This window comes from Podarcis vaucheri (genome assembly GCF_965113315.1).
Source record: "Podarcis vaucheri genome assembly, chromosome: 13".
Taxonomy (NCBI): Eukaryota; Metazoa; Chordata; class Lepidosauria; order Squamata; family Lacertidae; genus Podarcis; species Podarcis vaucheri.
The window spans coordinates 24,635,839-24,653,851 of record NC_138751.1 but is presented as its reverse complement, the minus strand read 5'-3'; the positions used below and the strand labels follow the sequence as shown (position 1 = coordinate 24,653,851).

The following is an 18,013-nucleotide window of genomic DNA, read 5'->3' as shown; positions in this document are numbered from 1 at the left end:
CGAGCACTTAAGCTGCAGAGCAACAGCGGCGTAATTATTTTGGCCAAGGAGCAGCAGCGGCTCGATCATCCTCAGCTAGTGAAGTCTCCATTGTGCAGTCTTTGAGAGTTCGGCCCATGGGCTCAGCTGGCAGGAATGGCGCTACTTGCCTTATCAAAGCAGGTGATTGGCGGTAAACAAGAAACAAGAACAAAGCGTCCTGCGATCGGTCATCGCCATTTTAGATGTTTTAATTTTTTGTTAATGGCTACTTAGAGTTTTATTGTATGACTTTATGTTTGATTGCTGTATGTTTGTTATATATAATTTTAGTTATTTTAAATATACAGTATGTTTAGTCAGTATACAAATATTTTTATAAATAAGTAAATAATAAAACAATACATTGCCATTTATTATTGTCATCTGAAGTTTTATCTCTCATTCTTTATGGGCTCTGTAAATTCAGAACTGGATAGTTAACTATTCCAATATGGTTTAACGAAGAGAAGAGTGGCAAAAGAGGTGGGGGAAAATTGTTGAAGAAGAAGGATGTTGTTCTCATATTGGTAACAGGATTTGACTGATTTCTATCTATGGCACTACAAATAAGGTTTTTAAACACCAGTAATGGCTAAAAGTATGAGCAAATTAGCAGTGGGAAACATTTTTTTTAATGTCAAAATGGATTTTAAAAATAGTTTTTCTTGCTAGAATGCCCAGCACTATTCCCACTACTTTGTCCAACATGGGAAGTGTATTGGCTTGTCATGCCAAGTATTATTCCTTCAGAAGACTGTATCGAGGGTTCTTCCAAAGGGCTTGGGAATCTAATACGGCTTATCTGTAATGGACTCCTGTATTCTGAAGGCTTGTCAAAACTACAATGTCATCTAAAGCAGCAGACGTACTATTCACATGTTGCTTCCGCATTCTGATCTTTACTGTAGGCCTGTATGATAAATTGGGTCCTCCCTTAAAGAGGCACGTGTTGCAGTGAGACCTGGAAAACCGACACCCTGTGTTGTGGGTGGGTACGATTGGTCAGCCACAACACCCGATTGGCAGATAACTCGAAGCTGGGTGCAATCTGGCCAATGGGATGCAGTCCAAACTGTTTGAGGGACCTATTTATGCCCATTCATGTGACCCAGAGCTTCCTTTTTCAGCGCATGCATTCGGAACACCTGCCCACCTCACCCTACTTTTAGGGCTTTGCACTTGACCTTGTTATGCCGTTGTGTCATCTGTCATTGGGACAGAGGTACGGCAGGAATTTTCCCCACTTGGCTGATTGGCTGTTGCCATTTGGGTTTTGCCTGCCGTGTAGCAAATCGTCACAACTTGTAAGGTTGTGGATAGGCTCTGGTTCACGTGATAGGGATGGGAGAACGCTCTTGCCATCCCTGTTTGAAGGGTATTCTGTTAAAGGAATCCAGGGACTTGATGGTTTGGTCAACCCCTGAGAGGGGGTTGTGCCCATGCCTGAGTCCAGGGGGGCAATTGGGAGGCGGAGATAGCCTGTTAATGGCTTTCCGCTTATCCAGGTGTTCACCCTTGGCTGACCTGTGCTGGAACCCTGGGTCAGCGCTACCTGCATGGCAGGAGCTAGTTGAACCAGAGCCTATGCAACCAGTCACTTGCTGTAATCAATAAAGTTGTGGGCTAAATTCTGCCAAAAACCAAACCAAAATTTGATTCATGTGTGAATTTATTTAGGGGGGTGGTTTCTGGGTCTGAACATGCAATTACCAATTATCACTACATTGAGATACCTTCCAATAACTCTCTGAAACAAAGTACAGTGAATTACAGAATTACGGAAGTACCGTGAATTACAGAATTATGGAGCTCAATGAGTTTCGGGGGGGGGGTTGGGATTACCAGTGGATATCACTTGTTATTCTTGCAAAGGATTATTGCATCTGAACCAGGAAGCTGCATCCTGATTCTTTTTCATACATAAGAAGAAAGGGGGGCCCTTCAGAATATCAGTGTGTGCTTCTCTATGAGTATGTGTTTTACCCGCAATGAATTGAGCAGAACAGAAGGTGTGAGGCAGCAGGGTGCCAAATTCTGGGTTCACACAGGGTGCTGCCAAAATTTGAAAAATTGAAGTCTGCCCATGGGTCCAAGGAAGGGTTTCTTCCGGAGCAGCCTGTAACTGCCTGTCTCCTTTATAGCTGGTGGGCCTGTGCCTTCCCAAAACTTGACATTTTAAATTTAACAATTCTAAAATTATTATTATTATTATTATTATTATTATTATTATTATTATTCAAAATACAATAATTAAATCAATAGAATTTACTATGAGTTTCCTTGCTGAACAATCTACAACATTTATGCGGTCACTGAAATTTACTTTCCCTATTTATACATGCTTACAAGGAACAACTAGGCTTTGAGTCATTTTTATGTTTTAAATTGTATTTTATTAAGTTTCAACATTTTTAACATATACAGTCAAAACACAGTTTCCTATTTTATTTTTGTCCCATCACCCCATTTTCCATGAAGTTGTTGTTTCTCTCCTTCTGCTGCACCCTATCTTCTACCTACCAAATCATAACCACAATATTATAATCTAATCTATTATATTTCTAATCTAATCCAACCATTTCATCTTTTGTCTCCCATTCTAATATCAGTTTATACATTTTTGAAATCTGTTTTTCTTTTCCTTCAAGAAAAATCTTTTCAAAATCAGAACTTCATTCTATAAACACATTTTAAATAACCCATTAATTTCATAATATTGAAACCAATCCATTACCCATTCTTTCATTTCTTCAAACTTTTTCAATTTGCATACATTTCCAGAAAAATACAGTATGTCTCTATATCTGCCCCAATTCTCCATCATATTAAGTTTCTTTTGTCTACTGGTTTCTACAGGGGATAGCCATAAAGGTGTTTCCCTTTCAAGTAGATCTTGGAATCTTGTCCACATTCCATATGCTTTGAATCATTTCTACTTCTTAGATGCGGGAACATGATGGAATTCATTGACGTCATTGTGTCTACTCTGTTTCTCTCATTTTTTGACACCTGGATTTATACCACTATCCTGGCTAAATGAAAGGGCTTCACTAATTCTGAGCTATTCCAGGGCTAGCTGGTGTGTTTTCCCATTCTGTACCCACAATCACTCTTCCAAATTCCATGGAAGAATCCTTAGTGGAGAACTATCTAGCTCTGCAGTCACAGATCCTGTGGAGAAGAAGGGATAAAGCTCCCCAACATCAAGTGTTTTATAAGTGTGCAATTTCCTTTTACTGCTGACATCATAAAAAGATAGGCTTCCAGCTGATTTATCTAGGAATATTCCTAATTTTGTAAGCTTTCCATTCACTTTCAGGCGGGTCCATGGATCTGTCCGAGCCCAATAATCTTTCCCATCATCACATCCTATGACCCAGTAGCCATTCTCAGGAGACAGGGTGATCACCCCCTTTCTAGAAGCGGTTGCAGAGGCAACTCCCAAGTCCCAGGTTTTCTTCTGACCAATCTCCACCTCCCAGTAATGTTTGCCTTCTGAAAATCCACATTCTGCCAGAATGAATGTGTGGGAGTCAAACCGCTCCTCCCAGTCAGAAACCTTAGAAACATTTCCTGTGTTCCAAACACTTTTGCCATCTTCAGACACTTTTAGCTTTGGGTGAGCTGTCCTGGGGTCCAAGATCACATCAGCTGCAACAAAAAGAAGCCTTGATTCAAAGGCACAGACTTAAATGAAGCGTATAAATTAATTAAGTAAGGCTGTCTGTGGGCATCTCTCTTTTAAGTCACCCGTCTGTGGACCACACTCTGTCTGCTGGATAGCTGCATATTCCTACCTAAAGTATTTCCCCTCAAAATGTGCATTTACAAATGTTTGTGCTTTTCTTGAGCCAAACAGTATTGGATAAGTAAACTAGCCCAGTAGGTATGGATCTGGATTACAATTCCCATCAGCCCCGGAGACTTCCGGTCGGCGCCAGCGTTAATGGCAGTCCTCTCTCCGAGCTTCGGAGGAGGACTGCTCCGCGAGTTCGGGTCTGTCCCGCTACGGCAAGCGGGGGACCCCTAAAATCACAGGCGCGGAAGCCTGTGAACAAGGAGACTCGGCGGGCACCAGAAGCGCCCCCCTTTACTGAGAAAGAGCCTTTTTAAAGGCTCCGGAACGGCATCGGGAGAGCACGGTGCTGAGAGTCACTACCCAGCCCACGGAGCGAAGCCGCGTCGCCATTGACGGAGAGCACCGATTTCTTCCTGTAAATTGAACTGAATCGAAAAACCTGTGAGTAGGACTGAATGACTATTGGGATCTTTTAAATTTAAAGCAGAAATTTGGCCGGAAACGGGGAAGGTTAAAATTAAGGAAGTCTGCCTTCCCCCGACTGCATGACAGTTAAAGCAACGGAATTTTAAAGCTGTATCCAATTGAAAGCACTCTAGGATTGTTCAAGCCTGGCATTGGACATAAATCTCCCCTCTAGCAAGCAGGGCAGAGGGGAGAAAAAGCAGCTCTATGAACCTGCATGATTTACTTAAAAGAGAAAAGCCTTCCGCTGTCTTAACCCCCTGAAACAGACTGCCAAAATAAGACACCAGGGCAGTGAACGAACTTTAGAAACTTGCTATAAAGTTGCATAGTTGAAGTTTTGCTTGACACAAAGTTTTGGGACTTCGCTGCTACAATATATTGGATTGTGTTGACAGAGTAACTACTGGGGAAAAAAGTGTTGCAGCATTTATACTGAAGTTTCCTGGTTTCTTTGTTCTTTGTTTTTTGTTTCCTTCACTTGGACATTTTGTTGTGCTCCCTCTAGAGGGTTGAGAAGTAATAGTTGCAGAGCACGGATTAAGACAGTGGGATTTTCCATCAGGAAACTGTTCCTGTGGGAACGTCCTTGGGATATGAGCGGCCCAGCAGAGGAGATAACTACTAGAGCCAAAGCAAAACAGCAGCAACAGCAACAAAAGAAAAGAGGCTCAATATCAGGCCTAACTCCGACAGGAGCAGCTGGGCAAGAAAGAGTGACAGCCGCTTCCATGGATTCAATGACACAGGCGTTACTCAAGATAAATCAATCCTTAGAAGCTTTGACAAAGCAGAGTACAGAGAATTCACAAAAACTAACAGAACTAACAGCAATATTGGACTTGAACACGAAAAGTGTGACATCTAATACAGAATCTATAAATAAGTTGATTTAAGAAAACTCTGTAACACGTAAAATCGCAGAGGACGCCAGAAATATTGCTGGAGAGACACAGGAAAAACTTGAACTGATCGCCAAAAAAGTGTATGAACATGATGCGACCCTGTCTTTGATGGAATTACAGAGAAAGGAGAGAAATTTGAAATTACGACTGGTACCTGAAAGTGAAGGGGACAGCCTTGTGGAGTTCCTCATACAAAAGTTCTCGGACTTTTGGCAGGAAGATCTCCAGGAAGAAGAATTTAAGATAATAACTGCATTCAGATTGGGCAGGAGACAGAACAGAAAGACTCCGAGGGATTGCCTGATTACTCTCAGGTCCAAGGAAGAAAGAGATAAAATATCAAAACTACATTACCAAAAGGCCTTGGAAATAGAAAATTCTCCTATACAAATCTTTAAGGACATCCCCAAATACATTTTGGAGGTGAGAACCTTCTATAAAGATTTGGTCTACCTGCTGAAGAGGAACAACATTCTTTTTAGGTGGGAGTTTCCACAAGGACTGTCCTTTAACTACAAGGGAAAGAAGGTGAAAATAAAAACAATTCAAGATAAAGAGAAGTTCTTGGAGAGAAACCACGAGGATTTGCAGAAGGGAACGGTAGATCCAATTTCAGAGCAAAGGAGAGCAGTAGACATCCTGAACTTATCGTTTGGACTTAAACCACCACCATCAGAGGAAGAACAACAACTTGGAGCGGTAGGAGGAGCAATCGACAAATAACAAGATGGCCCTGCAATTCCTTAGTTGGAATTGTAATGGGCTGAACATGCCTTTGAAAAGACGTCAAGTGTTTCATATTTTGAAAAGAGAACAATTGGACTTGATCTGCCTACAAGAAACTCATGTGACCAGGGTACACAGGAAATTACTTATAAACAAAAGATTAGGACAAGAATTTATCTCATCGGACAAAGTTAAGAAAAGAGGAGTGGTGATTTATGTAAAAGAGAAATGGGCCCCAAAAATGATGTTTAAAGATGAACAAAGAAGATACCTGGCAGTGGAAATACAAGTACAAGGAGAAAAAAATTTTAATAGTTGGAGTTTATGCACCAAATGAAGGGAAGGCGGAATTTTTTAAGAAGCTCCATGAAACTCTGATGGACTATTTGGATTGTTGTTGTTGTTGTTTAGTCGTTTAGTCGTGTCCGACTCTTCGTGACCCCATGGACCAGAGCACGCCAGGCACTTCTGTCCTCCACTGCCTCCCGCAGTTTGATCAAACTCATGCTGGTAGCTTCAAGAACACCATCCAACCATCTCATTCTCTGTCGTCCCCTTCTCCTTGTGCCCTCCATCTTTCCCAACATCAGGGTCTTTTCCAGGGAGTCTTCTCTTCTCATGAGGTGGCCAAAGTATTGGAGCCTCAGCTTCACGATCTGTCCTTCCAGTGAGCGCTCAGGGCTGATTTCCTTCAGAATGGAGAGGTTTGATCTTCTTGCAGTCCATGGGACTCTCAAGAGTCTCCTCCAGCACCATAATTCAAAAGCATCAATTCTTCGGCGATCAGCCTTCTTTATGGTCCAGCTCTCACTTCCATACATCACTACTGGGAAAACCATGGCTTTTACTATACGGACCTTTGTTGGCAAGGTGATGTCTCTGCTTTTTAAGATGTTGTCTAGGTTTGCCATCGCCTTTCTCCCAAGGAGCAGGCGTCTTTTAATTTCGTGACTGCTGTCACCATCTGCACTGATCATGGAGCCCAAGAAAGTAAAATCTCTCACTGCCTCCATTTCTTCCCCTTCTATTTGCCAGGAGGTGATGGGCCCAGTGGCCATGATCTTCGTTTTTTTGATGTTGAGCTTCAGACCATATTTTGCGCTCTCCTCTTTCACCCTCATTAAAAGGTTCTTTAATTCCTCTTCACTTTCTGCCATCAAGGTTGTGTCATCTGCATATCTGAGGTTGTTGATATTTCTTCCGGCAATCTTAATTCCGGCTTGGAATTCATCCAGCCCAGCCTTTCGCATGATGAATTCTGCATATAAGTTAAATAAGCAGGGAGACAATATACAGCCTTGCCGTACTCCTTTCCCAATTTGGAACCAATCAGTTGTTCCATATCCAGTTCTAACTGTAGCTTCTTGTCCCACATAGAGATTTCTCAGGAGACAGATGAGGTGATCAGGCACTCCCATTTCTTTAAGAACTTGCCATAGTTTGCTGTGGTTGACACAGTCAAAGGCTTTTGCATAGTCAATGAAACAGAAGTAGATGTCTTTCTGGAACTCTCTAGCTTTCTCCATTATCCAGCGCATGTTTGCAATTTGGTCTCTGGTTCCTCTGCCTCTTCTAAATCCAGCTTGCACTTCTGGGAGTTCTCGGTCCACATACTGCTTGAGCCTTCCTTGTAGAATTTTAAGCATAACCTTGCTAGCGTGTGAAATGAGTGCAATTGTGCGGTAGTTGGAGCATTCTTTGGCACTGCCTTTCTTTGGGATTGGGATGTAGACTGATCTTCTCCAATCCTCTGGCCACTGCTGAGTTTTCCAAACTTGCTGGCATATTGAGTGTAGCACCTTAACAGCATCATCTTTTAAAATTTTAAACAGTTCAGCTGGAATACCATCACTTCCACTGGCCTTGTTATTTGCAGTGCTTTCTAAGGTCCATTTGACTTCACTCTCCAGGATGTCTGGCTCAAGGTCAGCAACCACACTACCTGGGGTGTATGAGACATCCATATCTTTCTGGTATAATTCCTCTGTGTATTCTTGCCACCTCTTCTTGATGTCTTCTGCTTCAGTTAGGTCTTTACCACTTTTGTCCTTTATTATGGTAATCTTTGTACGAAATGTTCCTTTCATATTTCCGATTTTCTTGAACAGATCTCTGGTTCTTCCCATTCTGTTGCTTTCCTCTATTTCTTTGCATTGCTCGTTTAAGAAGGCCTTCTTGTCTCTCCTTGCTATTCTTTGGAAATCTGCATTCAATTTCTTGTATCTTCCATTATCTCCCTCGCATTTTGCTTGCCTTCTCTCCTCCGCTATTTGTAAGGCCTCGTTGGACAGCCACTTTGCTTTCTTGCATTTCTTTTTCATTGGGATGGTTTTAGTTGCTGCCTCCTGTATAATGTTGCGAGCCTCCACCCATAGTTCTTCAGGCACTCTGTCCAGTAAATCTAAATCCTTAAATTTGGATTACAATGTAATAATCATGGGAGATATGAATGGCGTGGTTTCTACAAATATGGATAAGGCACAAAGACTGACAATCTCTAAGGAAGGGAGACTTCCGAAGACCTTCTTTGAAATGACTGAGAATATGGACTTAATAGACATTTGGAGAACAAGGAACCCTCTTGACAGAGAGGGAACTTTTTTCTCTCAAGCAATGATGACCTGGACCAGAATCGACCAAATCTGGGTTACTAGTGGGATGGCTCCAAAGATTAAGAAAATAGAAATCTGCCCAAAGACTTGCTCCGACCATAACGCCGTGAAGATGGAGATGAAACTTACAACAACTGGTCAATTCAGATGGAGGATGAATGACACCTTGTTTCGAGATGAGGAGATCCACAGAAAGGCCCAAAAAACTTTAAAGGACTATTTTGAAATAAATTTAAAGGCTGATGTAGAAAAAAAGAGTGATCTGGGACGCAAGCAAAGCTGTGATGCGAGGATTTCTAATTCAACAAAACTCAATAAAAAGAAGAAAGCAAAATGAGAAGAAGGAAAAGATTTTGGAAAAGATAAAAGAAGGAGAGAAGAAATTGAGATCAAAACCAAAGTCCCAGGAGATTTTGAGAGAGATTAAGCTATATCAGACACAATATATGGAATTGATGAATCAAGAGATTGAATGGAAGATAAAGCAAATGAGACAAAAGACATTTGAATCTGCAGATAAATGTGGTAAGCTTCTGGCTTGGCAATTGAAGAAAAGACAGAAACTAAATACAGTTACAAACCTAGAAGTGGATGGAAAGAATATATCCAAACCCAACGAGATTAGAAACTGTTTTCTGAGTTATTTTAAAAAAACTATACTCACAAGGACCACAGAATGAAGAGGATATAGACAAATTCCTTAAAAAATATGGATTACAAAAAATCTCACATCAAAGCAAGGTGGATTTAAACCAGAGAATAACAGAACAAGAGATAGAGGGTGCCATTCAGAACATGCAACTGGGCAAATCTCCAGGACCAGATGGGCTGACTTCCAGATATTATAAAGCTTTAAAGGAATGGTTGATTCAACCGCTAAAGGAAGTCTATAACGAGATTTTAGGGGGGGAAAGGGCACCAGATTCGTGGAAAGAAGCTTATATTACACTCATACCAAAGACAGAGACTGAAAAGACTCAACTTAAGAACTACCGCCCAATATCTTTACTTAATGTGGATTACAAAATTTTTGCAGACATTTTGGCAAAAAGATGGAAAAGAGTTCTGATGGAGAAGATTCATAAGGACCAATCAGGCTTTCTCCCAAAAAGGCATCTATCAGATAATGTGAGGAACATAATAGACATTTTGGAACTATTGGAAGTGAATATAAACACTAAAGCAGTTCTGATATTTGTGGATGCGGAGAAAGCCTTTGACAATATCTCTTGGAGCTTTATGAAAAAGAATCTTCATGGGATGGGGGTAGGCCAAAGATTTGAGAATGGTATGGGTGCGATATATTCTGAACAAAAAGCCAAGTTGATTGTAAATAATGTGATAACTGAAGAACTTAAGATAGAAAAAGGGACACGACAGGGGTGCCCAATTTCCCCACTGCTTTTCATTTCTGTTCTGGAGGTGTTGCTAAATATGATTAGAGATGACCAGCAGGTTAAAGGTGTACAGGTCGGAGCTAAACATTACAAGTTAAGGGCCTTTGCAGATGACTTAGTTTTGACCTTACAAGAGCCAGACACTAGTACGAAAAGGGTGTTGGAGATAATCCAACAATTTGGCCAGGTAGCCGGATTTAAACTGAACAAGCAAAAGACTAAAGTTTTTGGGGGGAAATTAACAGCCATGGAGAGGGAGAAATTTCAGAATGAGACAGGTTTGACAGTGGTTAAGAAGGTGAAATACCTAGGGGTTCATTTGACATCTAAAAATTTGAACTTGTATAAAGACAATTATGAAAAATGTTGGTTAGAAATCAAAAAAGATCTAGAAATATGGTCAAATTTGAAATTGTCAATGTTAGGCCGAATTGCAGTTATCAAGATGAATGTATTGCCTAGAATGCTATTTTTGTTTCAAACTTTGCAGATTTTGGACAAGATGGACTGTTTCAAGAGGTGGCAGAAAGACATTGCGAAATTTGTCTGGCAGGGCAAAAAGCCCAGAATAAAATTTAAAATACTTACAGATGCAAAAGAAAGAGGGGGATTTGCCCTGCCGGACTTAAAATTGTACTATGAAGCAGCAGCGTTCTGCTGGCTGAAAGAGTGGATGCTCCTCGAGAATACAGATATCTTGGATTTAGAAGGTTTCAATAATACATTCGGTTGGCATGCATATCTATGGTATGATAAAATTAAAGTGCATAGGGCCTTTAAAAATCATATTGTAAGGAAAGCATTATATAATGTTTGGATAAGATATAAAGACTTGTTGGAAAACAAAACCCCTAGATGGTTGTCACCCTTGGAGGCTAAGGCATTGAAAAAGCTCAATATGGAGGCCGAATGGCCAAAGTATTGGGAAATCTTGGAACAAGATGGAGATAAATTGAAACTAAAATTGAAAACGAAAGTACGAGATTGGCTCCATTATTATCAAATAATGGAGGTCTACAAACAAGATAGGAAAATTGGCTTCCAGGTGGAGAAATCAAAATTAGAAACTGAATTGTTAGAACCCAATACTAAGAACCTGTCAAGAATGTATAATTTGCTGCTGAAATGGAATACACAAGATGAAACAGTTAAATCAGCCATGATTAAGTGGGCACAGGACATTGGTCATAACATTATGTTTGCTGACTGGGAATGGTTGTGGAACACCGGTATAAAATTTACGGCATGTAATGCCTTAAAGGAAAATATTATGAAAATGATCTACAGGTGGTACCTGACCCCAGTCAAGCTAGTAAAAATCTATCATTTGCCTGACAATAAGTGTTGGAAATGTAAAGAAATTGAAGGTACTTTCTATCACCTTTGGTGGACGTGCCCGAAGATTAAGGCTTTCTGGGAAATGATATATAATGAAATGAAAAAGGTACTTAAATGTACTTTCCCTAAGAAGCCAGAGGCCTTTCTCTTGGGTATTGTCGGCCAATTGGTGCCAAAGAAAGACAGAACTTTTTTTATGTACGCTATGACAGCAGCAAGAATACTCATCGCAAAGTATTGGAAGACACAAGATCTACCCACCGTGGAAGAATGGCAGATGAAAGTAATGGACTATATGACACTGGCTGAGATGACTGGCAGGATCCATGACCAGAGGAAAGAGACGACGGAAGAGGACTGGAAGAAATTTAAAATTTATCTTAAGAACTATTACAAAATTGATGAATGTTAAAATGCCGAGGTGTTGAGAGAAAAAGGGATACAGTAAAATAAGATTAAGTTAAAGAAAAGATTAAGAGGACACATATTTGATAAAATTGCTTCGAAGTTGCTGAAATAATTTGGTAAATTGGGATGCAGAAAGGGGAGGTATGGGAGAGTCCGAGAAACGAAGGTTATGGAAAAAAGGTTATGAAATTATACATGTTTGTTTGTCTTTTTATTTGTTTGTTTTGTTTAAAAATTGTTGTAAAACCAATAAAAAATATAAAAAAACAATTCCCATCAGCCCCAAACAGTATGACCAAAGCAAGGGATGATGGGATTTGCAGCCACACACCACCTGGCAGCACACAGGTTGAGCTACCCATCACAGGATGACTGGAAGAAGCCCTAGTCAACAAACAGCAGTTTACAGAATTTGCTAGTTTCTCTCCAATATCCATTCTGTTTGCAAATGATTTTGCATCCTCCTCACCTCTGTAGAAGCGGGCATCTGAGAATTCTGTGAATAAAGGAATGAACATAAAGGTTTCATTGGCAAGAACATGATGGATACTTCTACTCATTCTACAAGCTAAGCAATCAATGCCATGGGTTGGATCTAGATTTAACCATGCTTAGATCATACTGTTTGAAATCAGTTGGGTTTAACTTAGTTTTGACTAAATTACATCTTTTTTATTTCAATAGGTCTTCGCTATGTATGACCCAAGCCTTCTTCCACTGTGGTAAAAGTGTGTGGTGGGTCAGGAGGTGCATGTGTAAGCCCCACACCCCCACATCCTTATGTTCATGGGCTCCTATCTGATCTTGATGCAATGAGCATGAATGTCTAAAGGGGGCTTTGACCTGCTTTCAGCTGAACATACATGGAAGCTTTAGTGTGAGAACCCTGGTGGATTCGGATCGTGTTTAATTAAATGCTCAAAGAAGCTCTTTTCATACCTTTTTCACCCCATGAACTAAGGTCTGGAAGATCCTGTATGTATATGGATATTGTTTGTAGATAGGTGGGTGGGTGGGTGGGTGGGTGGGTGGGTGGATGGATGGATGGATGGATTGATTGATTGATTGAATAAACCACCCTTTGTCAAAAGACCAAAATCAAAACAACTATTATAATAAGTATTTCATTAAAAATATATATTCTAAAAGCATAAGTTGGTATCTAGTCATCTCAGGCAAAAACCAAAAAGCATAATATAATATATTTCTAAGATGAGGAAAATGCAGCACTGACAGCTTTTTCGAAACTCTGCACAGATATGAAATGAAATTTAGCAACTGCTCAAATCTCCTTATGTCCAAAACTGATGAAAATTTGATAATACAAAAGCTTGAAGTGTGTCTCCTCTTTGGAACACACCCTTTTTGATTAATTCCTGGACTAAGTACAAAGAAAACAGGGAAATGAAGTGGTTGTGGCACGTGTGGTATTTTTATGATTCAGGAATATATATTTTTGCAACACATATACAAAATGTAAGACTACTTGCCTTTTTCGATCTTCAAGATTTCTGCAAAAAAAAATTAGCATGGCTTAGAAATGAAGAGCCTCATTCAAATTAAAAAAGAAAAACAAATTGCAAGAAAATCAGTTTGTAATCTAGAATTAGTAACAAATACTTGTACCCAAAGGACCCCTTCCACAGATGGAAGTCGTCTTCTGTCAAATGTCTAATTTATGTTTTAAACTTTGCATATTATATATTTTATTGTTGCAAGATGCTTTGATACCTCTATGGGATAAGCATTTCATAATAAATGGGATATTCATTCCATCAGAGGAAGGGAACCTTTGGTTCAGGTTGAGTCAAAATGGAAGGGATTGTGGGGAGGAGGGTAAAAGGAGAAATATTTTAGGTGGGTACATTGCTTGCATCAGTGCTTTTTTCTTGAGGCTTCGGTGTCAAAAGCGTCTCTTCTTTGATTTATAGAGACGGAGAGCACTACTAGCTGCCATGTCAAGATCAAGTATGGCTGTTTGGCAATGACACAACATTCAAATAGGTGGTGCCCCAGGCTGCTTAAATGGGCAAGGGGCAGATCCAAGGAAAGCTACCCACTCCAACAGCTCCACCCCCTGGCACAGCCTGAGTCCCAGCCTTCCTCCCCATTCACTGAAGCAGGGCAGGGTCAGGCTAGGATCCTGATAGGTGGGGGGGTTATGCCCCCACCGCCTGTCAGGAAGGGCACCACTGTTTCAGCTCCCCCATTGGGGCCCCAGAGAAGCCTCTGCCATCCCACAAGGCTGCCACACTGATCAAATCCTGATCAAATTCTAGCAGACCCAAGCTGCTCAGTAAACATATATGGGATGGCAAAATGGAGGAAGTCACTTGGATTCTGCATGTTCAAAAACTGAAAGATTTTGCAAGACTTACCATTCTCTGCTATTAATTTATCTGCAAAAGAGGGCGGGGGAGGGGAAAAAAGAATGAATTACATTTCCACATATATATACATACATACACACACACACATTTTTATTAATTTTTAAACATATCATTTCCAACAGTCATTTAACATAACTTCTTATCTTATACAATATTTTAGACATCGGTAAACAACCTCTGAAGATTTGCCGTTCTTTATCGCTTGTTCTGCATTTCTTAGTTTCTCTATTACTTTTATTTATCATTAACTAATAATTCTCTTCATAGTCTTCCCTGCAATATTTCACATAATCCTCCTTACAGAACTTCTTGCAGTCCTACTAGCGCAATCTGTTTATTACAATTGCTTTTCAAATAGTACAAATATTTACTCCAGTCTTCTAAGAATCTCTGATCCCGCAGGTTTCGAATCCTTCTTGTTAATTTATCTAATTCTGCATAGTCCATTAATTTCATTTACCATTCTTCTTTCATCGGTAATTCTTCTTGCTTCCATTTTTGTGCCAATAATATTCTTGCTTCCGTTGTTGCATATAAAAAACAACTTACAATTCTGTCTCTCAATATCCTCCCATACAATGCCAAGTAAAAATGCTTCTGGTTTTTTAGTAAATGTATATTTCAACATCTTTTTCATCTCATTGTATATCATCTCCCAGAAGTTTTTCACATTCTTACATTCCCACCACATGTGGTAAAAGGTTCCTTCTTTTTCTTTACATTTCTGACATTTATTACTTATTTTATACATTTTAGCTAATTTCACAGGGGTGATATACCACCTATACATAATTTTCATCACATTTTCTTTCAAAGCATTGCATGCTGTAAATTTTAATGCTTCTTTCCATAGTTTTTCCCAATCTTTTAACTGTATATGATACCCAAAATCTTTGGCCCAATGTATCATAACCGACTTTACCTCTTTATCTTTCAAATGCCATTCAAGGAGCAATTTATACATTTTAGACAAAATTTTATAATCGTTATTCAATATTTCTATTTCAAATTTTGATTTATTATCATCAAATCCTTTTTCCTTCAAATCCTGTTTAAACATTTCATTGATTTGGTGATACTGCAGCCAATCATTCACATATCCTTTAACCTCTTCATAGGGTTTCATTTTCCATTTACTTCCTTTTGTATTAATTTTTCATATGTGACCCAATTTTTACTCATATTTGTCTTTTTCACACTCATCTCTTCTAACGGGGAAACCCACCATGGTGTTTTACGGTCTAATAGGTTTTTAAACCTATCCCATATTTCAAATAGAGATCTTCAGAATATATGGTTACCAAGTCGTTTATGGACTTTTGTCTTGTTATACCATAAATATATGTGCCAACAAAATCTATTATCATAACCCTCCAAATCCAACAAATCTGTATTTTCTAACAACATTCATTCCTTTAACCAACAGAGGCAAGATGCTTCATAATACAATTTCAAGTCTGGCAGGGCGAAGCCCCCCTCTTTCTTTAACATCTGTTAACAACTTATATTGAATTCTTGGTTTCTTCTCCTGCCAGATATATCTTGAAACTATCTTCTGCCATTCCTTAAAAATTGCTACCCCCTTGTTTATTGGAATTGCTTGATATAAAAATAACATCTTTGGTAGCACATTCTTTTTAAGGACAGAAATCCTTCCCCATACTTCCAGATCTCTTTTAATTCCATTCCACACCGGTGTATAATTATTCTGAAAAAGGTCTATATTCTTTGATGTTAACCATATTCCTAAATATTTAACTTTTTTGACAGCTTCTATACAGATCTGTTGCTGCAACATATCCACCAAGTCTTGTTTCATATTTTTAACTACCATTTTAGTTTTCTTTTTGTTCAATTTAAAACCTGCTACATGCCCAAATTGTGCTATATCTTCTAATACTTCCTTAGCACTGGTTAACGTTTCTTCTATTGTTAACACCAAGTCATCTGCAAAGGCTTTCACTTTATGTTCCTTCCAACTGACTGAAATTCCTTTTATTTTTTCATTTCTCCTTATTGTCCTTAGGAAGACTTCCAGTACCGATATGAATAATAATGGTGATAGTGAGCACCTTTGTCTGTTACCTTTCGTAATTTCAATATTTTCTGTTATTATATTGTTTACTATCAGTTTTGCTTTTTCCCCTCCCAAAGGACAGGAAGACCTCCTATTTCTTCCCTCAGCCTTGCCCCAGCCTGGCTCAAAATGAGGAGTGTGCAGCTGCACAGGTACAAGCCCTCAGTCAGCCTGGACTTAGGAACTCATAAAGCTGAAGAAAACAAACCGGCCTGTGGTTTGCTTGCCTTCAGTATGGAGCAGAAGCAAGAGAGGCAGTTCAGCTGGGAGGATAATATGTCCTGTGCTGTACACCATCCGATTCCCTCCACAAAAGTTCCTTGCATTGGCAAGGGGAAACTCCCTCATCACCACTAAAATGCCTGAGAGGACTTGGGTTCAGAAGGTGTACTGTGACACACAACGTTGGTCTGGGGAGATTGGATCAGGTGCATCTGAATCATTGCGGGCTCGCCCCCAGCCCCCTTCCTAACCACAACAATTCCTCTGCCTTTTTTTCAGGACTAATCCTCCTTTCCCTATACACTTCCTTCTAACGGTACTTTCTTTTCAAATCTGAATGGAAGTTTGCATGCACAGCTTTGCTTTAGCTTTAATCACTGTACAGCAGTGCTGGTTTTCAGTGCTTTAAAGCATAAATGTATATACATAAATATCCAGAAGCACATCATTTGATTAACTCAAGCAGGAACCTCACCTGGTATTCTTCTTCTGTTTTCTTCACCATATCTACTTTGTGAATTCTTATGTTTCTCTGGAAAAGGAACACAGAAAGGCAATGCATGTTTATGGGTGAAATGGGCTCTATGTTTTCCATTACTAATACAGGATGAGAAGGTAGCTATTATTATGCTATATTTTTAAGAGTGTGTGCCACATCTGAGAATCCTGGTAGTCTAAACACAGAAGAGCAATGGGAGGCAAAGGGAGCCTTCACCCAACCTGCCTCAAAATAGCCAAGGATGAGGGCTGTGCAGATGCACAGGGACAAGCCTTGGAGTTTGTAAAGCTGAAGGGAACAAACAGGCCTGTAGTTTGGTTGTCTTCAGCATGGAGCTGAACTGGGAGAGGCAATTCAGCCTGGGGGATATGTGGACTGTAGGTGTAAGGGAGGGGCAACAAGGCAAAGTGGGACTGAGCCACAAAGCTCATTGAGGGAGAATCAGAAATTATTAATGCTTGTAGTATTTTGGTCAATTTTAACTGAAGCTTCGGCTACTTGTTTATTTGTTTCACCTACTTGTTTAGCTAAATTTTCCAAAGATTCGTTAATTTTTTCAAGTGCCTGAGCCAAAACGTCTTCGGACGACATAACTTTTGGTTTAACTTGTGGAGGTGCAGCCCCTGGTATTCCAGATGGTCCAGAAGGATCAGATGTTGAAGCCCTTCGCTGCAACCCAGTATCTGTCTGATAGGGTCTGCCAGACCTAGTAGTTTTTTCCTGCGTCAACTCTAACTTTCCTCTTCCATCTGCCATAACACTCTCATGAGAGTCCAAGGTCGATCCCACGGCTGGAATTTGTTTTGAAATGGAAAATTCCTCTAGCCCAGTTGTTATTGTAGCAGTGTCAAGCCTCCTCTAGGGGGACACAGTAACAGCCAAGGCTTGCAACTTTGAGAAAAGAAAATAGTCATTATAAGTCCCCCAATTCACATAAAAACAACAGACTTCCTGTTTATACCTTCCCGCTTCGGTGCCGAAGTAACTTGTTTTTCCCTTTAAATCCAATTTAATCCTAATCACGGGTAGTTGCTTTCAAAGTCAGATTGTCTCAGGAAAAAGTCAGCGCTCTCCGATAACGGCTATGCGGCTTCACTCCGCGGAAGAAGCAGTCGACTCTCAGCGCCGCGTCGCTCACCCCGTCTCACTCCGGA

At 40.0% G+C, this 18,013-nt stretch overlaps 2 protein-coding genes across 4 annotated transcripts in view; both read right to left on the bottom strand.

Annotated features, from left to right (window-relative positions):
- Positions 1-18,013, bottom strand: part of LOC309517313 (uncharacterized protein) — an 80,867-nt gene that overhangs the window by 16,046 nt on the left and 46,808 nt on the right. The window lies entirely within an intron of this gene.
- On the bottom strand, positions 2,392-17,615 carry LOC309517458 (butyrophilin subfamily 3 member A1-like; the record flags this gene model as incomplete). Its single annotated transcript, XM_082196691.1, has 6 exons — positions 2,392-3,672; positions 12,141-12,167; positions 13,162-13,182; positions 14,050-14,107; positions 16,836-16,892; positions 17,379-17,615. 6 exons carry the CDS (start codon positions 17,613-17,615, stop codon positions 3,128-3,130), a joined length of 945 nt encoding a protein of 314 aa, XP_082052817.1. The 3' UTR covers positions 2,392-3,127.